The sequence below is a fragment of the Xenopus laevis genome, chromosome 1L, assembly GCF_017654675.1.
Source record: "Xenopus laevis strain J_2021 chromosome 1L, Xenopus_laevis_v10.1, whole genome shotgun sequence".
Classification (NCBI taxonomy): domain Eukaryota; kingdom Metazoa; phylum Chordata; class Amphibia; order Anura; family Pipidae; genus Xenopus; species Xenopus laevis.
This window is the reverse complement of record NC_054371.1, coordinates 12,085,655-12,105,590: the sequence shown is the minus strand read 5'-3', so window position 1 is coordinate 12,105,590 and position 19,936 is coordinate 12,085,655. Positions and strand designations below refer to the sequence as shown.

Here is a 19,936-nt window from a genome sequence, read left to right as displayed (position 1 = left end):
CAGTCACTGCGTAGTGCCCATTGCTTCCATCAACTGCCCAGAAAGGCACATTTTAAAATGCTGGAAGACGCCATATGCAGCTCCCTTAATTTAACTGAAGAACAACAATCAGGGGGCACTGATGCCTTTACTGGTCTTGCCCCCACCAAACTGTGTTTTCCCCTTTGGGGGGAATGATTTCAATGATGCCAATATGGCAACCCAGGAGCAATAATCGGAGCTAATATTAACCTTAGATACATTCATCAGTAAAGAGCTAATCCATTAAAATGTTTTATACATTTGTGCAAATGTGTTAACCTACTCCAGCCTGGCCTACTACTAAACCTCCCGGACACGCATCTCTTTTTCTTTCCTTCACTCTTGAATTGGCAATAAACTGTATATAATGTGTGTATAATCTGATGACCTCAACCAACATCTGTCGAAAATGTTGTCAGTATAATCCCATTGATGCAGTCCTCTCCAAACACCTCCATTGGATTCTGATCAATGGCCTGAGGCTGAACAATAAGCTCAATTTGGCTTCCTCCTCTTTACTAACATGTGCCAATGACTCTTTCTTAATATATTTTTTTAAAATATTTTAAAAATATTTTTCATGGCAAATGCAACTTCCATGAAGTAATTAGGTTACTCTGCTCTGAATAAGCCCCAGCCTGGATCAAAGTTTATAACAAAAGGCCTCCAGACCCTTGTAGGAATGACTAAGACGATCTGTTCAGCAGATTCCTTCCAACCTATCAAAGCATCAGCTTTTTTCAAGATTTTTTTCTTATCAAATTCTCAGCACATGAATTTAACAACATCCCTGTGGGAAGAGGTGACTTGTATTCATATCACCTTTTGTGCCACCAGCCTAACGTTGGACATTTACACAGATTTGCTTGTTTGGCCAGATACAAATAGGTGCCTTTTTTGCATCAATGTCCCCACCCAACGGGATTTTCCAGTTTCAGAAGGATCTTCATACAGATATAGTTTAAAGCGATGCCGACACGTTCCTATAAAAATCATAGGAACGTGTCTGTATCAGGTATATGCTGCACCCGCAATAGTTCCCCCGAACGTTGGTGCAGCAGAATGGTTGACACTACTAACAGATCTTCCATATTGCTTCAGTGACGCTGGGCTGGGGGCAGATTGATCCTTCCATAGGCTGAACTCCTGTTTTTATTCGTATGGAAGGATCGTGCCGCCCCCAGCCCAGGGTGACAAACAGCAGCGAAGATCTTTTAGCAGTGTCGGAGGGTCGGGTTCATGCAGGTTTGAGGAGCTAGGGGTGGCTTTCAGGGGGGCTTTGAGGGGAACTATTTTGTTGCAGCGCATACTTCATACTGACATGTTCCAATGATTTTTATAGGAACGTTAAAACAGGATGACTGGGGAACTGGCAGCTATGCTCTCAATCTCAGCAAGGCACCCCCGCTCCAGGTGTAGGATATATGCAAATCAACAAAAGAGCTGAGAGAAAGCAAACGAAGAGGCAGGACTTGCTGCTAAGTGCTCTTTATTGCACACAACATGTTTCGGGCCCAAAGCCCTTTATCAAGTGTCACACTTGATAAAGGGCTTTGGGCCCGAAACATGTTGTGTGCAATAAAGAGCACTTAGCAGCAAGTTCTGCCTCTTCGTTTGCTTTCTCTCAGCTCTTTTGTTGATTTTTATAGGAACGTGTTTCACTTTAAGAAGGATCTTCATGCAGATAAAGATTAAGAAGGATTTTCATACAGATATAGTTTGAGAAGGATCTTCATGTAAATACAGGTTGAGAAGGATCTTCATACAGATACAGGTTGAGAAGGATCTTCATACAGATACAGGTTGAGAAGGATCTTCATACAGATACAGGTTGAGAAGGATCTTCATACAGATACAGGTTGAGAAGGATCTTCATACAGATACAGGCTGAGAAGGATCTTCATACAGATACAGGTTGAGAAGGATCTTCATACAGATACAGGTTGAGAAGGATCTTCATACAGATACAGGTTGAGAAGGATCTTCATACAGATACAGGTTGAGAAGGATCTTCATACAGATACAGGTTGAGAAGGATCTTCATACAGATACAGGTTGAGAAGGATCTTCATGCAGATACAGGTTGAGAAGGATCTTCATGCAGATACAGGTTGAGAAGGATCTTCATACAGATACAGGTTGAGAAGGATTCACAGATACAGGTTGGAAGGATCTTCATACAGATACAGGTTGAGAAGGATCTTCATACAGATACAGGTTGAGAAGGATCTTCATGCAGATACAGGTTGAGAAGGATCTTCATACAGATACAGGTTGAGAAGGATCATCATACAGATACAGGTTGAGAAGGCTCTTCATACAGATACAGGTTGAGAAGGCTCTTCATACAGATACAGGTTGAGAAGGATCTTCATGCAGATACAGGTTGAGAAGGATCTTCATACAGATACAGGTTGAGATGGATCATCATACAGATACAGGTTGAGAAGGCTCTTCATACAGATACAGGTTGAGAAGGATCTTCATACAGATACTGCTTGAGAAGGATCTTCATACAGATACAGGTTGAGAAGGATCTTCATACAGATAAGAGTTTGAGAAGGATCTTCATACAGATACAGGTTGAGAAGGATCTTCATACAGATACAGGTTGAGATGGATCATCTACAGATACAGGTTGAGAGAAGGATTCATACAGATACAGGTTGAGAAGGATCTTCATGCAGATAAGGTTGAGAAGGATCTTCATACAGATACAGGTTGAGAAGGATCTTCATACAGATACAGGTGAGAAGGATCTTCATACAGATACAGGTTGAGAAGGATCTTCATACAGATTACAGGTTGAGAAGGATCATCATACAGATACAGGTTGAGAAGGATCATCATACAGATACAGGTTGAGAAGGATCTTCATACAGATACAGGTTGAGAAGGATCTTCATACAGATACAGGTTTGAGAAGGATCTTCATACAGATACAGGTTGAGAAGGATCTTCATACAGATACAGGTTGAGAAGGATCATCATACAGATACAGGTTGAGAAGGATCTTCATACAGATACAGGTTGAGAAGGATCTTCATACAGATACAGGTTGAGAAGGATCTTCATACAGATACAGGTTGAGAAGGATCTTCATACAGATACAGGTTGAGAAGGATCTTCATACAGGATACAGGTGAGAAGGATCTTCATACAGATACAGGTTGAGAAGGATCTTCATACAGATACAGGTTGAGAAGGATCTTCATGCAGATACAGGGTTGCAGAAGGATCTTCATACAGATACAGGTTGAGAAGGATTCATCATACAGATACAGGTTGAGAAGGTCTTCATACAGATACAGGTTGAGAGGATCTTCATACAGATAACAGGTTGAGAAGGATCTTCATGCAGATACAGGTTGAGAAGGATCTTCATACAGATACAGGTTGAGAGGATCTTCATACAGATACATGGTTGAGAAGGATCTTCATACAGATACAGGTTGAGAAGGTCTTCATACAGATACAGGTTGAGAAGGATCTTCATACAGATAAGGTTGAGAAGGATCTTCATACAGATACAGGTTGAGAAGGATCTTCATACAGATACAGTTGAGAAGGATCTTCATACAGATACAGGTTGAGAAGGATCTTCATACAGATACAGGTTGAGAAGGATCTTCATACAGATACAGGTTTGAGAAGGATCTTCATACAGATACAGGTTGAGAAGGATCTTCATACAGATAAGAGTTTGAGAAGGATTTCATACAGATACAGGTTTGAGAAGGATCTTCCATCGATACAGGTTGAGAAGGATCTTCATACAGATAGCAGTTTGAGAAGGATCTTCATACAGATACGGCTGAGAAGGATCTTCATCCAGATACAGGTGAGGAAGGATCTTCATACAGATACTGCTGAGAAGGATCTTCATTACAGATACAGGTTGAGAAGGATTTCATACAGATTACAGGTTTGAGAAGGATCTCATACAGATTAACAGGTTGGAAAGGATCTTCCATACAGATGATAGGTTGAGAAGGATCTTCATACAGATACAGGTTGAGAAGGATCTTCATACAGATACAGGTTGAGAAGGATCTTCATGCAGATAAGAGTTTGAGAAGGATCTTCATACAGATACAGGTTGAGAAGGATCTTCATACAGATACAGGTTGAGATGGATCATCATACAGATACAGGTTGAGAAGGTTCTTCATACAGATACAGGTTGAGAAGGATCTTCATGCAGATAAGAGTTTGAGAAGGATCTTCATACAGATACAGGTCGAGAAGGATCTTCATGCAGATACAGGTTGAGAAGGATCTTCATACAGATATAGGTTGAGAAGGATCTTCATACAGATACAGGTTGAGAAGGATCTTCATACAGATACAGGTTGAGAAGGATCTTCATACAGATACAGGTTGAGAAGGATCTTCATACAGATACAGGTTGAGATGGATCATCATACAGATACAGGTTGAGAAGGCTCTTCATACAGATAGAGGTTGAGAAGGCCATAGTTTTGGATCCACAGACAAACACATTAAGCTAATAACACAGTTTGGAGTAGCCAAGTCAGCAGCAAATAGTAGCCACCTAAGCTGGTAGTCAGAACTCTTTGGAGCCATTTCATATTTCCACTGTGAAAACCTGTAACCCCTTGTGCCTTCTGCTACAAAGCGCAGTGGCAGAACTACCGGGGGAGCAGGGGGCATGATTGCAACAGAGCCTGCCGGCAGTTTGCTCCCCACATAGCCGAAAAGAAGATGGCTGGAGGGGGGTAGGGCCCACACCCGGCTAGTTATGTTACTGTCAAAGCGCATTGACTGTAAGCTCTTGAGGCCAGGCACCTACAGTCCAATCCCAATGCTCATTATCTCTTGGTGTATTTATATCTATAAACCAGTGTTCCCTCCCTAATGGTCCTATAAGACGCATTACCCAGCTGCCCCAGCTCTCCCTGCGCACACTCGCTTTACTACACTGCTGCTAATGACGTGAGGTGTTTAACCCTATGTCGGCCCTGCTGCTAAACATTCACAGACCCCACAACCGCGGTCCTAATCTAAACCCGAGGAATATTTAGTACAACTAGTCCCAGGGCCCTGCTATTGGCAGAAGAGAATGGTCTCCTTCTAAAACACAAGAAGAATGAATATAAATATTAGTAATGACACGGGCAATTGCTTGAGCGGCGTTACACGGCCACCACTAAGAGCAGCGCGAAGTAATGAGCCGCCTCACACAACACACTAATGGGCACAGTCAGCCCCAGGGAGCAGCGGACACGTGACTGACAACTCAAGCTCTCGGTTACTTCCGCGTCACGTGCTAAAGAGTTCACTGATCTGGCGGTCACATGACCTGTTGCTGGAAACCGGAAGGGAAGCGAGATGGCTGCTGTGTATGGGGGAGTGGAGGGGTAAGCGGGTGTCTGTCATTCCCCTTCTGTCTGTTTATCCCTCTTACCTGATATAATCTCCTCCCCCTTTTATTTCTCATTTTACTTTTCCTTATTTCCACTGCTCAATAATACAGATTATTTACTGTTATTTAATATATCTGTCTATCCTGCTGTCTGTGCAGCCACTGGGACAGAATGCTCTGTTATACAGATAGCTAGAATCTCAGCTGCCATAAAGCAGGACAGGACTGCTGCTTACAATGGGGATCAGATAGGATCTGTGCAGCCACTGGGACAGAATGCTCTGTTATACAGATAGCTAGAATCTCAGCTGCCATAAAGCAGGACAGGACTGCTGCTTACAATGGGGATCAGATAGGATCTGTGCAGCCACTGGGACAGAATGTTCTGTTATACAGATAGCTAGAATCTCAGCTGCCATAAAGCAGGACAGGACTGCTGCTTACAATGGGGATCAGATAGGATCTGTGCAGCCACTGGGACAGAATGTTCTGTTATACAGATAGCTAGAATCTCAGCTGCCATAAAGCAGGACAGGACTGCTGCTTACAATGGGGATCAGATAGGATCTGTGCAGCCACTGGGACAGAATGTTCTGTTATACAGATAGCTAGAATCTCAGCTGCCATAAAGCAGGGCAGGACTGCTGCTTACAATGGGGATCAGATAGGATCTGTGCAGCCACTGGGACAGAATGCTCTGTTATACAGATAGCTAGAATCTCAGCTGCCATAAAGCAGGACAGGACTGCTGCTTACAATGGGGATCAGATAGGATCTGTGCAGCCACTGGGACAGAATTTTCTGTTATACAGATAGCTAGAATCTCAGCTGCCATAAAGCAGGACAGGACTGCTGCTTACAATGGGGATCAGATAGGATCTGTGCAGCCACTGGGACAGAATGTTCTGTTATACAGATAGCTAGAATCTCAGCTGCCATAAAGCAGGACAGGACTGCTGCTTACAATGGGGATCAGATAGGATCTGTGCAGCCACTGGGACAGAATGTTCTGTTATACAGATAGCTAGAATCTCAGCTGCCATAAAGCAGGACAGGACTGCTGCTTACAATGGGGATCAGATAGAATGTGATGGTGTTTATACTATATATAATCTTGTTGTTATAAATCTGTGTTTTTTAGGGGAGGCACACATTCTAAAGTGATTTTGATTTCAGAAGATGGGCGGATCCTGACTGAGACAGAGGGTCCTTGTACCAATCACTGGGTGAGACAAATAAAGAGCCAGTGTATTTTGTATTAGTGGATACTGATGCATAATCATATAGTCATGAATAAAAAAGTCCAGTTTTACAGTGTAATCATTTTCAAACATTTCCATCCTCGTTAACAGTGTTACCTATCATTGCTGGTTATAACCTGTTAGTAGCGCAGCAGTGCCACCTACTGGTCAGCACAAGATTTTACAGCTGAACATTAGGTATAGGTTCCCTGGTCAGGTAGCAATAAATGTAAGCTCTATGTTCTACGTTTCACTGTTGCACGTATTTCATTATACTGTAAAGATTAGTTATACGTACTGTGTCAATGTGGCCGACTTTTCTTTATTCTCTAGTTGGTCGGCATAGACAAGTGCCTGGAGGCCATCAATGCCATGGTTACTGAAGCCAAGCAGAAAGCTGGTCTGGACCCTCACATTCCCCTCCGATCCCTGGTGAGAAATATAGAGTGTAACCCTTTTGGCCAAGGCTTTCCTGTGGAGTTTGTAATACGTTTCATGATGCTGGGAGTTGAAGTTTAGCAACACATGTTCTCTCAAGGTTCCGGAACAGTTTCCTAAAGAGAAGACAGAAGGAGAGGGCTCTTGTTTGGACAGATTGGGATCAGCTCGGGGGGGGTGGGACTCAGCTCGGGGTGGGGGGGTGTCCCCACTTCATTGATTCAACCAAATATAGGGAAGTGTTTCTTATCTGCTGGGGCAAAGGTCTCCTTAAATGTATATATAAGCATGAAACTTCACCAATGGAGTAACTCACCAAATTGCATTGGTGGCCCAGGTGCTCCTGCCCCAGGCCCTCAGCCCAAGGGAGCTGACAATCCGTAAGCAGGTAAACAAAGTTGGAGCAAGGCACTCTGATAGGTCACACACAGCTCAGACCAATAATAGGTAAAAATATGATTTATTTATATAAGCATCTCACGCCTAACGCGTTTCGTGTCACTGGGACACTTAGTCATAGGCTTGAATAATGCTTGTAGCATGTCTGGATGATGTGTCACAGCTCAATACAGAGGTGGAAACATGCTACAGAAAATACTTGAAGTATTCTGGATATTTACCCTTGATACTAGGCTTCCCAAAGGCATGAACTCTGAATTCGACGTATCTTGCTATTATCGTTAGACTCACACTTTGGTGCATGTGTGTCTTGTATTTTTTGGATTTAAATGTATCTATATATTTATATCTGTGCCCTTATATTCCGTGGGAATATTTCTCCCCCTTTTTCTGGATCTATTCCGTCTCCTTGTATATCCTATTTTACAGTCACCATTTTGAAAAAAAAAAAAGGATATGCTTTTATGATTGGCCCCTATGACGAATGGTGAATGTATCTTCGCATCTAGATCTAGATATCCATGTGAATAGTCTACCCTTATCCAGATATGCTTTGTCCCCTTATATATTTAATATGAATAATAATTATTCCAGTAACAATGTTCATAATAACCCTAAATAAGGTACACACACACATATATATATATATATATAATAAACCATAACGTTAATGGTATTGAACAAGAGGTTTGACGATTCACATATCTTTATACACCTGTATTGACTTTTGTATTTGTACTTTTATATTTGGATACCAATTAATAACATATTGATCCATATCTATTTTCATATATTTATATTTTTCTACTTATTCATATAATATTTAAAAAATGGCCTTCTTTACTATGTTTTGTATAAACTCTCATAAAACGATGCCATTGTTTTTATCTTATATCAAGAAGTGTCTTATCTTTTGTATTCCTGTGTTTAATGTGCCCTTGATATGTATATCACCTACAATGGGGTACGTGATCCCTTTAAGAACTGTAAACACCTACTGTATGTTTCCCCTCCCTTATTCTTTTGTGATTGCTGGTTGGGCCTTTCAGTAACGACCCATGTTTGTCATTATTGAAGCCTATGATTAAGTGCCCCAGGGACACGAAACGCATTAGGCATGAGATGCTTATATTAATAACATTTTCCTCCCCCCTGACATAAGAAAACTGTCAGTTTCCACATTCTACAGGACCACATGGTATGACCTGGAAATTCTACGAGGTACTAACCCTCTCATTCTAGCAATCACGACCTAAATAAGAGAGATGTATTGGCTGCCTCCCAGGACTCATGGACACACAATGTCTTATTAATGTCCCTTTTATAAGGGCGAGTAACGGGCTTATGTAACCTAAATGTTTTTTTATGTTGTTGTTATGTTAATACTTATTTGGAGGGGTAAAGAAAAGAGGTCTCGCATAATCATCTAGACAGAAATAGTGGTGAATTTATAAATGTGACCACCACTACCAAACCTGTAATATTATGTTTATATTATCTGAGATCCTCTGGATCTGCCAGCTGATCCAGAGGAAGGCAAAAAAAACATCTGAAGCCTCTTCAATTTGCCTAACTGCCAGTTGATCCAGAGGAAGGCAAAAAAACCCATCTGAAGCCTCTTCAAATTGCCTCATAGGGGGAAAAATTCCTTCCTGACTCCAAAATGGCAATGGGACCAGTCCCTGGATCAACTTGTACTATGAACTATCTCCCATAAATAATAACATAGTAAGTTAGGTTGACACACGTCCATCAAATTCAATGTGCTTAAAGGTCTCCTTAAAACCATGGAAGGCCACTAGACAGTAGAGGCAACATGGAGACCCTATCAGAAAGGAGTTAAGGTGGCCATAGACGCAAAGATCTGCTCGTTTGGCAACATCGGCAAATGAGCGGATCTTTCCCCGATATGCCATTAACAGGCATGGCTATATCGGGGGTAATCTGATTGTTCGGCCGTATGGCTGAACGATCCGATTACGATGTGCCATGGGCTCCGGCGGGATCGGTCGGGTCAAAATCAAACCTGACCGATCGACTAAATGACCGATCTCTGCTGGACTAAAGATGTCGGCACATGCCACACACGATCCGAAAATCGTACAAATCCTCGATTCATACGATATGATCTGTGTGTCTATGGCCACCTTTACTTGCCTTCTTCTAGAACAGCCAAACAATTAAAGGGTAACTAAATTGGGCAGGAGAGAAGGAGAGCCCTGTTGCTGTAGAACTGTAGACAAGGGTCTGTTGTGTGTTCTAGGGCATGTCCCTGAGTGGAGGAGAACAGAAAGAAGCCACCGCCCACCTCGTTGAGGAGCTGACAATCCGCTTCCCACAACTTAGTGAGAACTATCACATTTCCAATGACGCCATTGGGGCCATGGCCACTGCCTCGGAGCTGGGTAAATCAGTGAGGGCCGTTCTACCTATTCCCGTTTCCCAGTTGATTCTGCCTCTTACTGGCTCTTGCCTCTGTTTCAGGTGGGGTGGTGCTGATCTCCGGGACGGGATCCAACTGTAAACTGGTGAACCCGGATGGGACGGTCGTCGGCTGTGGTGGCTGGGGCCACATGATGGGAGATGAAGGATCAGGTGACTATAATAAAGGAAATGGTGCAGCCAACTCATGAAAAAAAAATGAAAACAATCTTATAAGTCATGAATTAAAAGGGAAGGGCATATTCATAGTTCGCCTCAGTCCAAAGGCGCTTGTGCACAAATTAGAAACCAAAAATTGTGAGTGCCTCCAAAATCAATAAACAATAGTAAAAAATTACGAAAAGTTTATTAGGACATGCTGGGACAAGGCTTAATGCATTTCATGCCTATTCTGGCACTTACTCATATGCTGAATAAGTGCCTGAACAGCCTATGAGTAAGTGCCAGAATAGGCACAAAACGCATTAGGCCTTGTCCCAACATGTCCTAATAAACTTTTTGTAATTTTTTACTAATGTTTATTTATTTTTGGAGGCATTTACAATTTTTGGTTTCTAATAGGTGACTATCCCTAATCCTCCTGTTGTGTTCTATAGTAGGATACGTCAATGCCCTTTTGAGGGCTGAAATAGGGTAATTAATGTGTGTACTATTAAACTGAATGTGATCTTGCAGCCTATTGGATATCCCATCGGGCCATGAAGAGCGTTTTTGATGCCACCGACAACCTTGTGGCTCCTCCGCACGACATTGGCTACGTCAAGCAGGCCATGTACAGCTACTTCCAGGTGCAGGTTACAAGGGAAGTGGTGGATGTATGGATGGGGAACCCAGCAGAGAGGGTTGAGAAGCTTTGCAGGCACACATGCCTTACATTACCCTTTAATCATCCCCAGTTGTCTCTCTGCAGGTGTCTGACCGGCTGGGCATCCTCACTCACCTGTACAGGACCTTTGAGAAGTCCAAGGTGGCCGGATTCTGTGTAAAGTTGGCAGAAGGTATTGTAACATCAGAGTGGGGGGTAATTTAAGGCAGGGGGTATATCACATGTGTAGAAAAAAAGACCACTCTTCCAGGCGGACTTGTGAAATAATGAGTCGTTTATTTCGGTACACAAGGATACAGCCTTACGCATTTCGTATCATTCAGGCCTATGATTAAGTGTCTGAATACTCTGAAACGCGTAAGGCTGTATCCTTGTGTTCTGAAATAAACCACTCATTATTTCGCAAGTCTGCCTGGAAGATTGGTCTTTGGAAGTGTCTGGCCTTTTTTTTTTTTTTTTTTTTTTTACACAGTTATTCGCTCCCTTCGCTGAAGGTTCAGGGCGGTGCACCTTGGCCTCTTCTAATAATTGGTGAATTTTACTTGTTGAGACCTGAGAACTTCAATGTAACTGCTAACAACCAGTGTTTATTATTTAATTGGGTACATCACATGCTCCTACAGTTTTGGGGGTGGCCTCACCTGTAGTGCCCTTTTATGTTTTGGCAACACTCTCTTCTGATTGGATGTCTCCACCATCTCCACCCTATGGACCCCAGTGCTCCAGTCCTTGGTGTTGCATTGAATGTCATTAGACTGTTGTATGTTGTGGTTCATACGCAGCTCTGGGACATGGTGTTTATGGAGACCTTTCAATAAAAGAGATGTATTTCTGTATTTATGTTATCAGCTGAGCATCCAACACGTATAGACAGCAGGTTGTTCTCCTCATAACAGTCTCTGTACCCCCAGGGGCTGAGCTCGGGGATCCCTTGTGTCGATCCGTATTCCGAAGCGCCGGAGAGATCCTCGCCCGTCACATCGTGGCCGTCCTTCCCAAAGCCGATAAGGTCAGATTCACGCAAATCAACAAAGGAGCTGAGAGAAAGCAAACGAAGAGGCAGAACTTGCTGCTAAGTGCTCTTTATTGCACACAATAAACAAAATTGTGTGCAATAAAGAGCACTTAGCAGCAAGTTCTGCCTCTTCGTTTGCTTTCTCTCAGCTCCTTTGTTGATTTGCATATATCCTACACCTGGAGCGGGGGTGCCTTGCTGAGATTGAGAGCATAGCTGCCAGTTCCCCAGTCAACCTTTTATATTGTTCAAAGGTCAGATTCACGTTTATCTTTCAATGTTGTGTTATTGTGGCAGGTTCTTTCTCTCCTTCAGAACAACAAGAGGCTTCTTCTGTATTAAAGGGAAAGTGAAAAATAAAAACTTAGCCGTTTTACTACTAGTTTCTGTTTTTAGCTGAGGATTTTGTTACTCCTAATGAGGCTTTCAAGGTTGAATTCTTACTAAGAACTGCAGTCCTGTTGGCCTGACAATTGGATAAACTGTTGCTCTGTGTAATGTCCGCTCCTTGGGAATATTAAAGCTGTGCTGACAACCAAAAGAAAGGAGCTGCTTCCCTCCAGCCAATTACAGCTTTGCATGTTCCCCGCTTGCTATTCATTGGCTCCTGTAAATACAATGCCAGTAATTCCAGTGAGGAATAAGCAGAGGGGAGTCTCACTGGAGGTGCCGACTTTAATAATCCACTTGCCTCTGGCACAGCAGTTGTGAGACGAAATATCATTTAATTGGCAATATTTTTAAACAGCTATTTAACATTTAAGTGCAGAAGAGCCCTCCTGGCAGCCAAGTTTGCTTTACTTTTTATCATTTAATCGATTCCCCTTGAGAGGAGACCAGGCAGAGGAATAATAATCAAGCCAAGAAAGAAATCAACCTCTGTGCCACATTGTTTCCTATGCACTCTTAAAGGGGTTGTTCACCTTTAAATTAACTGTTAGTATGATGTAGAGAGTGATATTCTGAGACAATTTGCAATTGATTTTCATTCTTTATCATTTGTGATTTTTGACTTATTTAACTTTTTATTTAGCAGCTCTACAGTTTGCAATTTCTGCCATCTGTTTACTAGGGTCCAACCTACCCTAGCAACCATGCATTGATTTGAATAAGAGACTGGACAATGAATAGGAGAGGGTCTAAACAGAAATATGAATAATAAAAAGTACTATTAATCATAATGTGTAGCCTTACAGAGCATTTGTTTTTTTAGATGGGGTCAGTGACTCCCATTTGAAAGCTGGATAGACAATTAAAAAACTATACAATAGAAAAAATGAAGACCAACTGAAAAGTTGCTTAGAATTAGCCATTCCACAACATATTGACCGATGACCCTTAAATGTCATTTATATTATAGGGTGTGTGTGTAAGTGAAAGGGGTACGTCCTACATGAGGGGGGGGTTAGAAGTGATCAATGGAGAGGCTTATGAATAGGAAACTGTAGTACAGGTATGGGATCCGTTATCCGGAAACTCGTTATACAGAAAGCTTTGAATTATGGAATCTCCCTTAGACTCCATTTTATCCACATTTTTATAAATGATTTAATTTTTCTCTAATTATAAAACAGTCACTTGTACTTGATCCCAACTAAGATATAATTAATCCTTATTGGAAGCAAAACCAGCCTATTGGGTTTATTTCATGTTTATATGATTTTCTAGTAGACTTAAGGTATGAAGATCCAAATGATGGATGGAGATCCCAGGTCCTGAGCATTCTGGATAACAGGTCCCATACCTGTAGTAGTGTTCATGTCGTATATAAGGGGTTTATACACAGAATATGACAACTTCTTGATTTAAAATTGATCGCCATCTTGTGGTGAAGTTGGTGCACTACATTCCCAGTTGATCTGCAGATAATAATCCATTTATTCCAGCCTGAGGCTTTTGTGATGAACTAGTGATTCAATGTTGTGATCTTTTCATTGCAGATTCTATTTCAAGGAGACTCGGGGCTGCCGATCTTGTGCGTGGGCTCCGTGTGGAAGAGCTGGGAACTGATGAAAGATGGTGAGTCTCTAAGTGACGGTGACCAGTAGATGGGAGTCTCAGTCTGACGGCAGACGGATTGGCTCAGGTTGGTCTGTCTGTGGCTGCCAGACAATCTGTGGGTTCTGGCAATTTCCAGAGGGGCTGCTGCAAGATGCCATAGACAGTCAGTATTTAGTGGGCTGGTGGGGGCAGTTTGGGCCTCTGTGTACTGAAATGCCAAGGCCTATTTTGATTCCCAGTCCAGACCTGGTGGCTGTTGTGTAACACGTGTCCCTGTGTCATGTCTTTGTGTAGGTTTTATACAGGTGTTGGCCGACAAGCACAAGGAACAAGCTGGAGGCTCCTTCTCCAGATTCAGCCTCCTGAAACTCAAGCAGTCATCTGCCGTGGGCGGGGCCAGCCTGGGAGCCAGGAATATTGGCCAAATTCTGCCTCTGAACTATGAGGCCAATGTCGATGTCTTCTACACACATTCCTTCTCCTAGGCCCTTCCCTTCCTAAAGTGCAATTACTCATGTGATTAGCAAGGGCCACGGTGCATTCAGATGTTTAAGGAGAGTTGTAGTAAGTAATGGGGGATACTCATGCTGTACAGACTATGAGCAAACGTAAGGGATTTTGCTGAATTGTGCTTAGTACAGGGGAATACCTATGCTGCCATAGTTTTATGGGATCTCTCTGTACAGACTATGAGCAAACTTAGGGACTGTTCCTGCTGAATTGTGCTTAGTACAGGGAATACCTATGCTGCCATAGTTTTATGGGATCTCTCTGTACAGACTATGAGCAAACTTAGGGGACTGTTCCTGCTGAATTGTGCTTAGTACAGGGAATACCTATGCTGCCATAGTTTTATGGGATCTCTCTGTACAGACTATGAGCAAACTTAGGGGACTGTTCCTGCTGAATTGTGCTTAGTACAGGGGAATACCTATGCTGCCATAGTTTTATGAGATCTCTCTGTACAGACTATGAGCAAACTTAGGGGACTGTTCCTGCTGAATTGTGCTTAGTACAGGGAATACCTATGCTGCCATAGTTTTATGAGATCTCTCTGTACAGACTATGAGCAAACTTAGGGGACTGTTCCTGCTGAATTGTGCTTAGTACAGGGAATACCTATGCTGCCATAGTTGTATGGGATCTCTCTGTACAGACTATGAGCAAACTTAGGGACTGTTCCTGCTGAATTGTGCTTAGTACAGGGGAATACCTATGCTGCCATAGTTGTATGGGATCTCTCTGTACAGACTATGAGCAAACTTAGGGACTGTTCCTGCTGAATTGTGCTTAGTACAGGGAATACCTATGCTGCCATAGTTGTATGGGATCTCTCTGTACAGACTATGAGCAAACTTAGGGACTGTTCCTGCTGAATTGTGCTTAGTACAGGGAATACCTATGCTGCCATAGTTTTATGGGATCTCTCTGTACAGACTATGAGCAAACTTAGGGGACTGTTCCTGCTGAATTGTGCTTAGTACAGGGGATACCTATACTGCCATAGTTTTATGGGATCTCTCTGTACAGACTATGAGCAAACTTAGGGGACTGTTCCTGCTGAATTGTGCTTAGTACAGGGAATACCTATGCTGCCATAGTTTTATGGGATCTCTCTGTACAACTGCATTGACTATTAAAATAAGAAGGGGAACGTTCCTATCAGACCAACCCCTTTGCTATTCTGCTGATACCATCCAGTACAGCCCCTTTATCCCAGTATTTAAATCCCATGGGAACTGCTTCTTGTTTGGGGCTGAACTATGCCTACAGATCCCAGCAGCCTCTGCCATGGAAATCACCGTATGTGCTTTGCTGCAATTACCAAGCACTTGTACTGTATGTTCCTCTCTCAGGTATTGGGTTGCATTGCCATCTAGGGTGTATCATGGCTTAGAAATGTGCTGCACCCCATTCACTCACTGTCCTGCAACAATAACACTTAAAGAGACTTGTGTGTGTGATGGGAGCCCTCAGGGCTTATTGCCTCCTTCCTTACTGGATATTGTGCATCTGAATTTTATATTGTTTTAAATAAAACCATTGTAAAAAAAATTGTATTCTAAATAATCCGTGTGTGACTCACTGCTGCCTAAATGTGATGGGGCTATAGCAGGATAACTGTTACCCCAATGTTTCTATATATCTGTAACCTTGTTATGAGCTAAGGGGGCCCAGTCTGAAGGCCAGTTAGGGGGAGATTTGGGGTGAGTGCTTATTTGTACCCTGGGTACCCCTGGAACTATAGCAGGGTGACACCCCAATGTTTCTATATATCTGTAACCATGTTATGGACTAAGGGGGCCCAGTCTGAAGGTCAGTTAGGGGGAGATTTGGGGTGAGTGCTTATTTGTGCCCTGGGTACCCCTGGAACTATAGCAGGGTGACACCCCAATGTTTCTATATATCTGTAACCTTGTTATGAGCTAAGGGGGCCCAGTCTGAAGGCCAGTTAGGGGGAGATTTGGGGTGAGTGATTATTTGTACCCTGGGTACCCCTGGAACTATAGCAGGGTGACACCCCAATGTTTCTATATATCTGTAACCTTGTTATGAGCTAAGGGGGCCCAGCCTGAAGGCCAGTTAGGGGGAGATTTGGGGTGAGTGCTTATTTGTACCCTGGGTACCCCTGGAACTAGAGCAGGGTGACTGTTACCCCAATGCTTCTATATATCTGTAACCTTGTTATGAGCTAAGGGGGCCCAGCCTGAAGGTCAGTTAGGGGGAGATTTGAGGTGAGTGATTATTTGTACCCTGGGTACCCCTAGAACTATAGCAGGGTGACACCCCAATGTTTCTATATATCTGTAACCTTGTTATGAGCTAAGGGGGCCCAGTTTGAAGGCCAGTTAGGGGGAGATTTGGGGTGAGTGCTTATTTGTACCCTGGGTACCCCTGGAACTATAGCAGGGTGACACCCCAATGTTTCTATATATGTGTAACCTTGTTATGAGCTAAGGGGGCCCAGTCTGAAGGTCAGTTAGGGGGAGATTTGGGGTGAGATTTGTGTCCTGGGTACCCCTGGAACTATATCAGGGTTATTTTAAAGAGCTGCACAACTTTTTATAGAAATATATGTTGATGAATTGTGCTTCTTTTCATTATTTCCTTTCCATCTATTTCTTGTCTGTATTTTTGGACTATTAGGATGAAGCTGGCAGGAAAATAAAGTGTAAAAAGGAAGAGAAATAATGGAAAGAAAGAGAAAGGAAAAGCAGCAGAAAAAAATAAATAAAAGCATTGCCCAACTATGGCCACTAGGGGTCAGCATGTGGATACAAGTAATTATAAATTTACTTTAGGTTACTTAACAATTAATCATACAGTAATAATGGCAACATTAAGCTCATATGGAGAACATTGTCACTTGGGGTAAATCACTGCACTTTTCTTTAATGGAGACATTGTTGGAGGCCTGTGGGGTTCTTACCACCCAGTAGAGAGATTTATATCAGGCTAAGCAGGTCTTCCGTAACCCTGGGCACCATCAAAGACCCCCCACCCACCAGTCCTTCTAATAGACCTTGTTTTGTGTTATGTTCTCCTTATTTAAGGGAAGATCTGACACAAGTGGGACTTTGATGCTTCCCTGGAGAACGTGCTGGTTTCCAGACACAGAGAGGGGCTTAAGACACAGAGATGTGGGTATCAACTACCCCACTGTGGGTCTATGGCAGGGATTCCATCCTCAAGGAGAAGAGAAATAAGGTGAGATGGTCACTGCTGGTTCTGAAAAAGAGCAACTCACTGGATATGTGAGAGAACCATCATGGGAACTCCACTTGTTCATAATCCATGGAGTGAGAGATTGACTAATTGGCTATGGGAGTAAAGAGGTAACAAAGTTATCATGGGAAGTGATATTAATACCCCATCACCGCCTATGGGAACTCCTCCTACATGTGAGATTCCTGGGGGACAATGATCTCTTATTGCAATAATCAGGTAAGTGATAGTTCTGGGACACCATTTTGATCTTGTGAAGAACAATTACTCTGCAGAATTAATACTTCCCAAACTGTGGGGCTGGGGAGGGACTGGCTCAGCATGAAGTCCAGTAAGGGTGAGAATTGAGAAGAATTTGGGGTGATTGAATATTTGCTGCCCTAGATATTCTGGAAACTGTGACTGATACACTGATATTTTGCTATATCTGTATGTACTTCATGGGCTGATGAGGTCCCTGAGTAATGGACATTTAAAGGAGAATTGAACTCTAAAAAGAAATATGCCTAAAACTATGGCATTTTATATATTGAACTTATTGCACGAGGCTAAAGTTTGAGCTTGTCAATAGCAGCAATGATCCAGGACTTCAAACTTGTCACAGGGGGTCACCATCTTGGAAAGTGTCTGTGACACTCACATGCTCAGTGGGCTCTGATTGGCTGTTGAGAAGCTAAGCTTAGGGCTCGTCACTAATTATCCAGCAGAAAATGAGCTTCCCTGGCTGTAATATAAGCTGATGCTACAGGTTTGCTGATTATTCAATTCTGATGCTAATTGCACTGGTTTCTGTGCTGCCATGTAGTAATTATGTGTATTAATGACTAATCAGCCTTATATTGTGACATTTCTATTCTATGTGTACTGTATATTGTGAGTGGGTCCCTAAGCTCAGTAAGTGACAGCAGCACAGAGCATGTGCAGTGAATCAGCAGAAAAGAAGATGGGGAGCTACTGGGGCATCTTTGGAGACACAGATCTTTACTGCTAAAGGGCTGTGGTTCCCTTGGGCTGATACAGAAGCACAAAACATAGGGGTAGATTTATCAAGGGTCGAATTGAAAATCAGAATTTTTAAATTCGAATTTCAAGATTATTTTAGTGTAATTCGACTAAGGAATAGTCCAAATTCGATTTGGATTTAAAAAAATTCGAAGTTCGAGTTCTGAAATTCATCATGTACTATCCCTTTTTCTTTTTTTTTTGGATGAAAATCCTCGGATCTAATTTTATTTGAATTTGAAGCTCGATCCTATTCACCCGTTTAAAAGAAAAAAACAGATTATTTCAATAAATTTCGATTTGTTGTTTTTTTTCAAATTTAAAGTTCATGGGAGTTTTTAGAAACTCCCATAAACTCGAAATTCGACCCTTGATAAATCTGCCCCATAATGTACAATATTTCTACCTACTTCTTTAGTTTTCCTTTGAGGAAGGAGCCACTTTATACTGAGATCTCGTCAAGGTGCAGATAGAAAAAGACCGTGAGATGGCTTATAGGCTGCACCAGTATGTTGTCAGGGAAGGACACAAGAGGCGGCTCAGTACAAAGAGCTAGAAGGAAAATCAAATGAGAACATTATGTGGATTGGCATTGGACCAATATTTGTCTTTTTGCTGCACCCAGACATAACCTGAATCCATAGATCTGCTGGCGCAGCAACTAATGGAGCCCCCGGCAGCCTGAGCAGCAGATAATTGTATGAATGTGGGCAGATTCCCACTCCGGCTAATAACATTTCTCAGCTTGCCCAGAAAGAGGCCGCCACGTTTCTCATGGGTTTCATTTGGTCAATCATTTTCTGTTGTTGTTCTTGGTCCAACTGGATATTGAGCGGCTACGAGTTCCTGAGATGTGGAGCTGTGACTCAGTAGCCGGGTCAGGCTGGACTCATTGTATGAGAATCACCAGTGGCGTAGCTAGATGTTGCTGGGCCCCACAGCAAATTAATTTTAGGGCCCCCAACATATCCAGTGTTTGTCCTGCTTTACCAATATATGTTCAAATTGCTCATCAATGAGAGCCTCATGGGGCCCCCTGTACCTCCTGGGCCCCCCTGCAGCCGCAGGGTCTGCTTCCTCTGTAGTTATGCCCCTGAGAATCACTGATCTACAGGAAAACAGCCCGGCCATCTGCTGCCTATGGGGTGTCTTCAGTGTCGGACGGGGACACCAGGGGCCCATCCAAAAACCTTAGACCAGAGGCCCACTCTCAGTACTAATATTCTTTATCTCCTCAATCAACCTCTATTCTCTTTGTTTTCTTTACATACTATAATCTATTATTCCATCTGTTTGGCCTCTTTGTTCTCAAAGAAATAGGGAATGGCCATGAAATAGGCCAAATGTTTAGCAGCATGAGGGGCCACTGACACCTGGGAGTTTTCCTGGTATCCCGGTGGGCCAGTCCGACACTGGGTGTCTTTTATAATGAAAGAACG

At 42.7% G+C, this 19,936-nt stretch overlaps 1 protein-coding gene across 1 annotated transcript; it reads left to right on the top strand.

Annotated features, from left to right (window-relative positions):
* The first annotated feature begins 5,368 nt into the window (after nt 1–5,368).
* nagk.L (N-acetylglucosamine kinase L homeolog) lies at nt 5,369–15,812 on the top strand. Its single transcript, NM_001135224.1, is given in 10 exon segments — nt 5,369–5,402; nt 6,549–6,633; nt 6,982–7,080; nt 9,749–9,890; nt 9,970–10,080; nt 10,603–10,715; nt 10,838–10,925; nt 11,665–11,762; nt 13,709–13,787; nt 14,064–15,812. Coding segments are annotated over 10 exon segments (1,035 nt in total). The 5' UTR covers nt 5,369–5,373; the 3' UTR covers nt 14,255–15,812.
* The last annotated feature ends 4,124 nt before the right edge of the window (nt 15,813–19,936 follow it).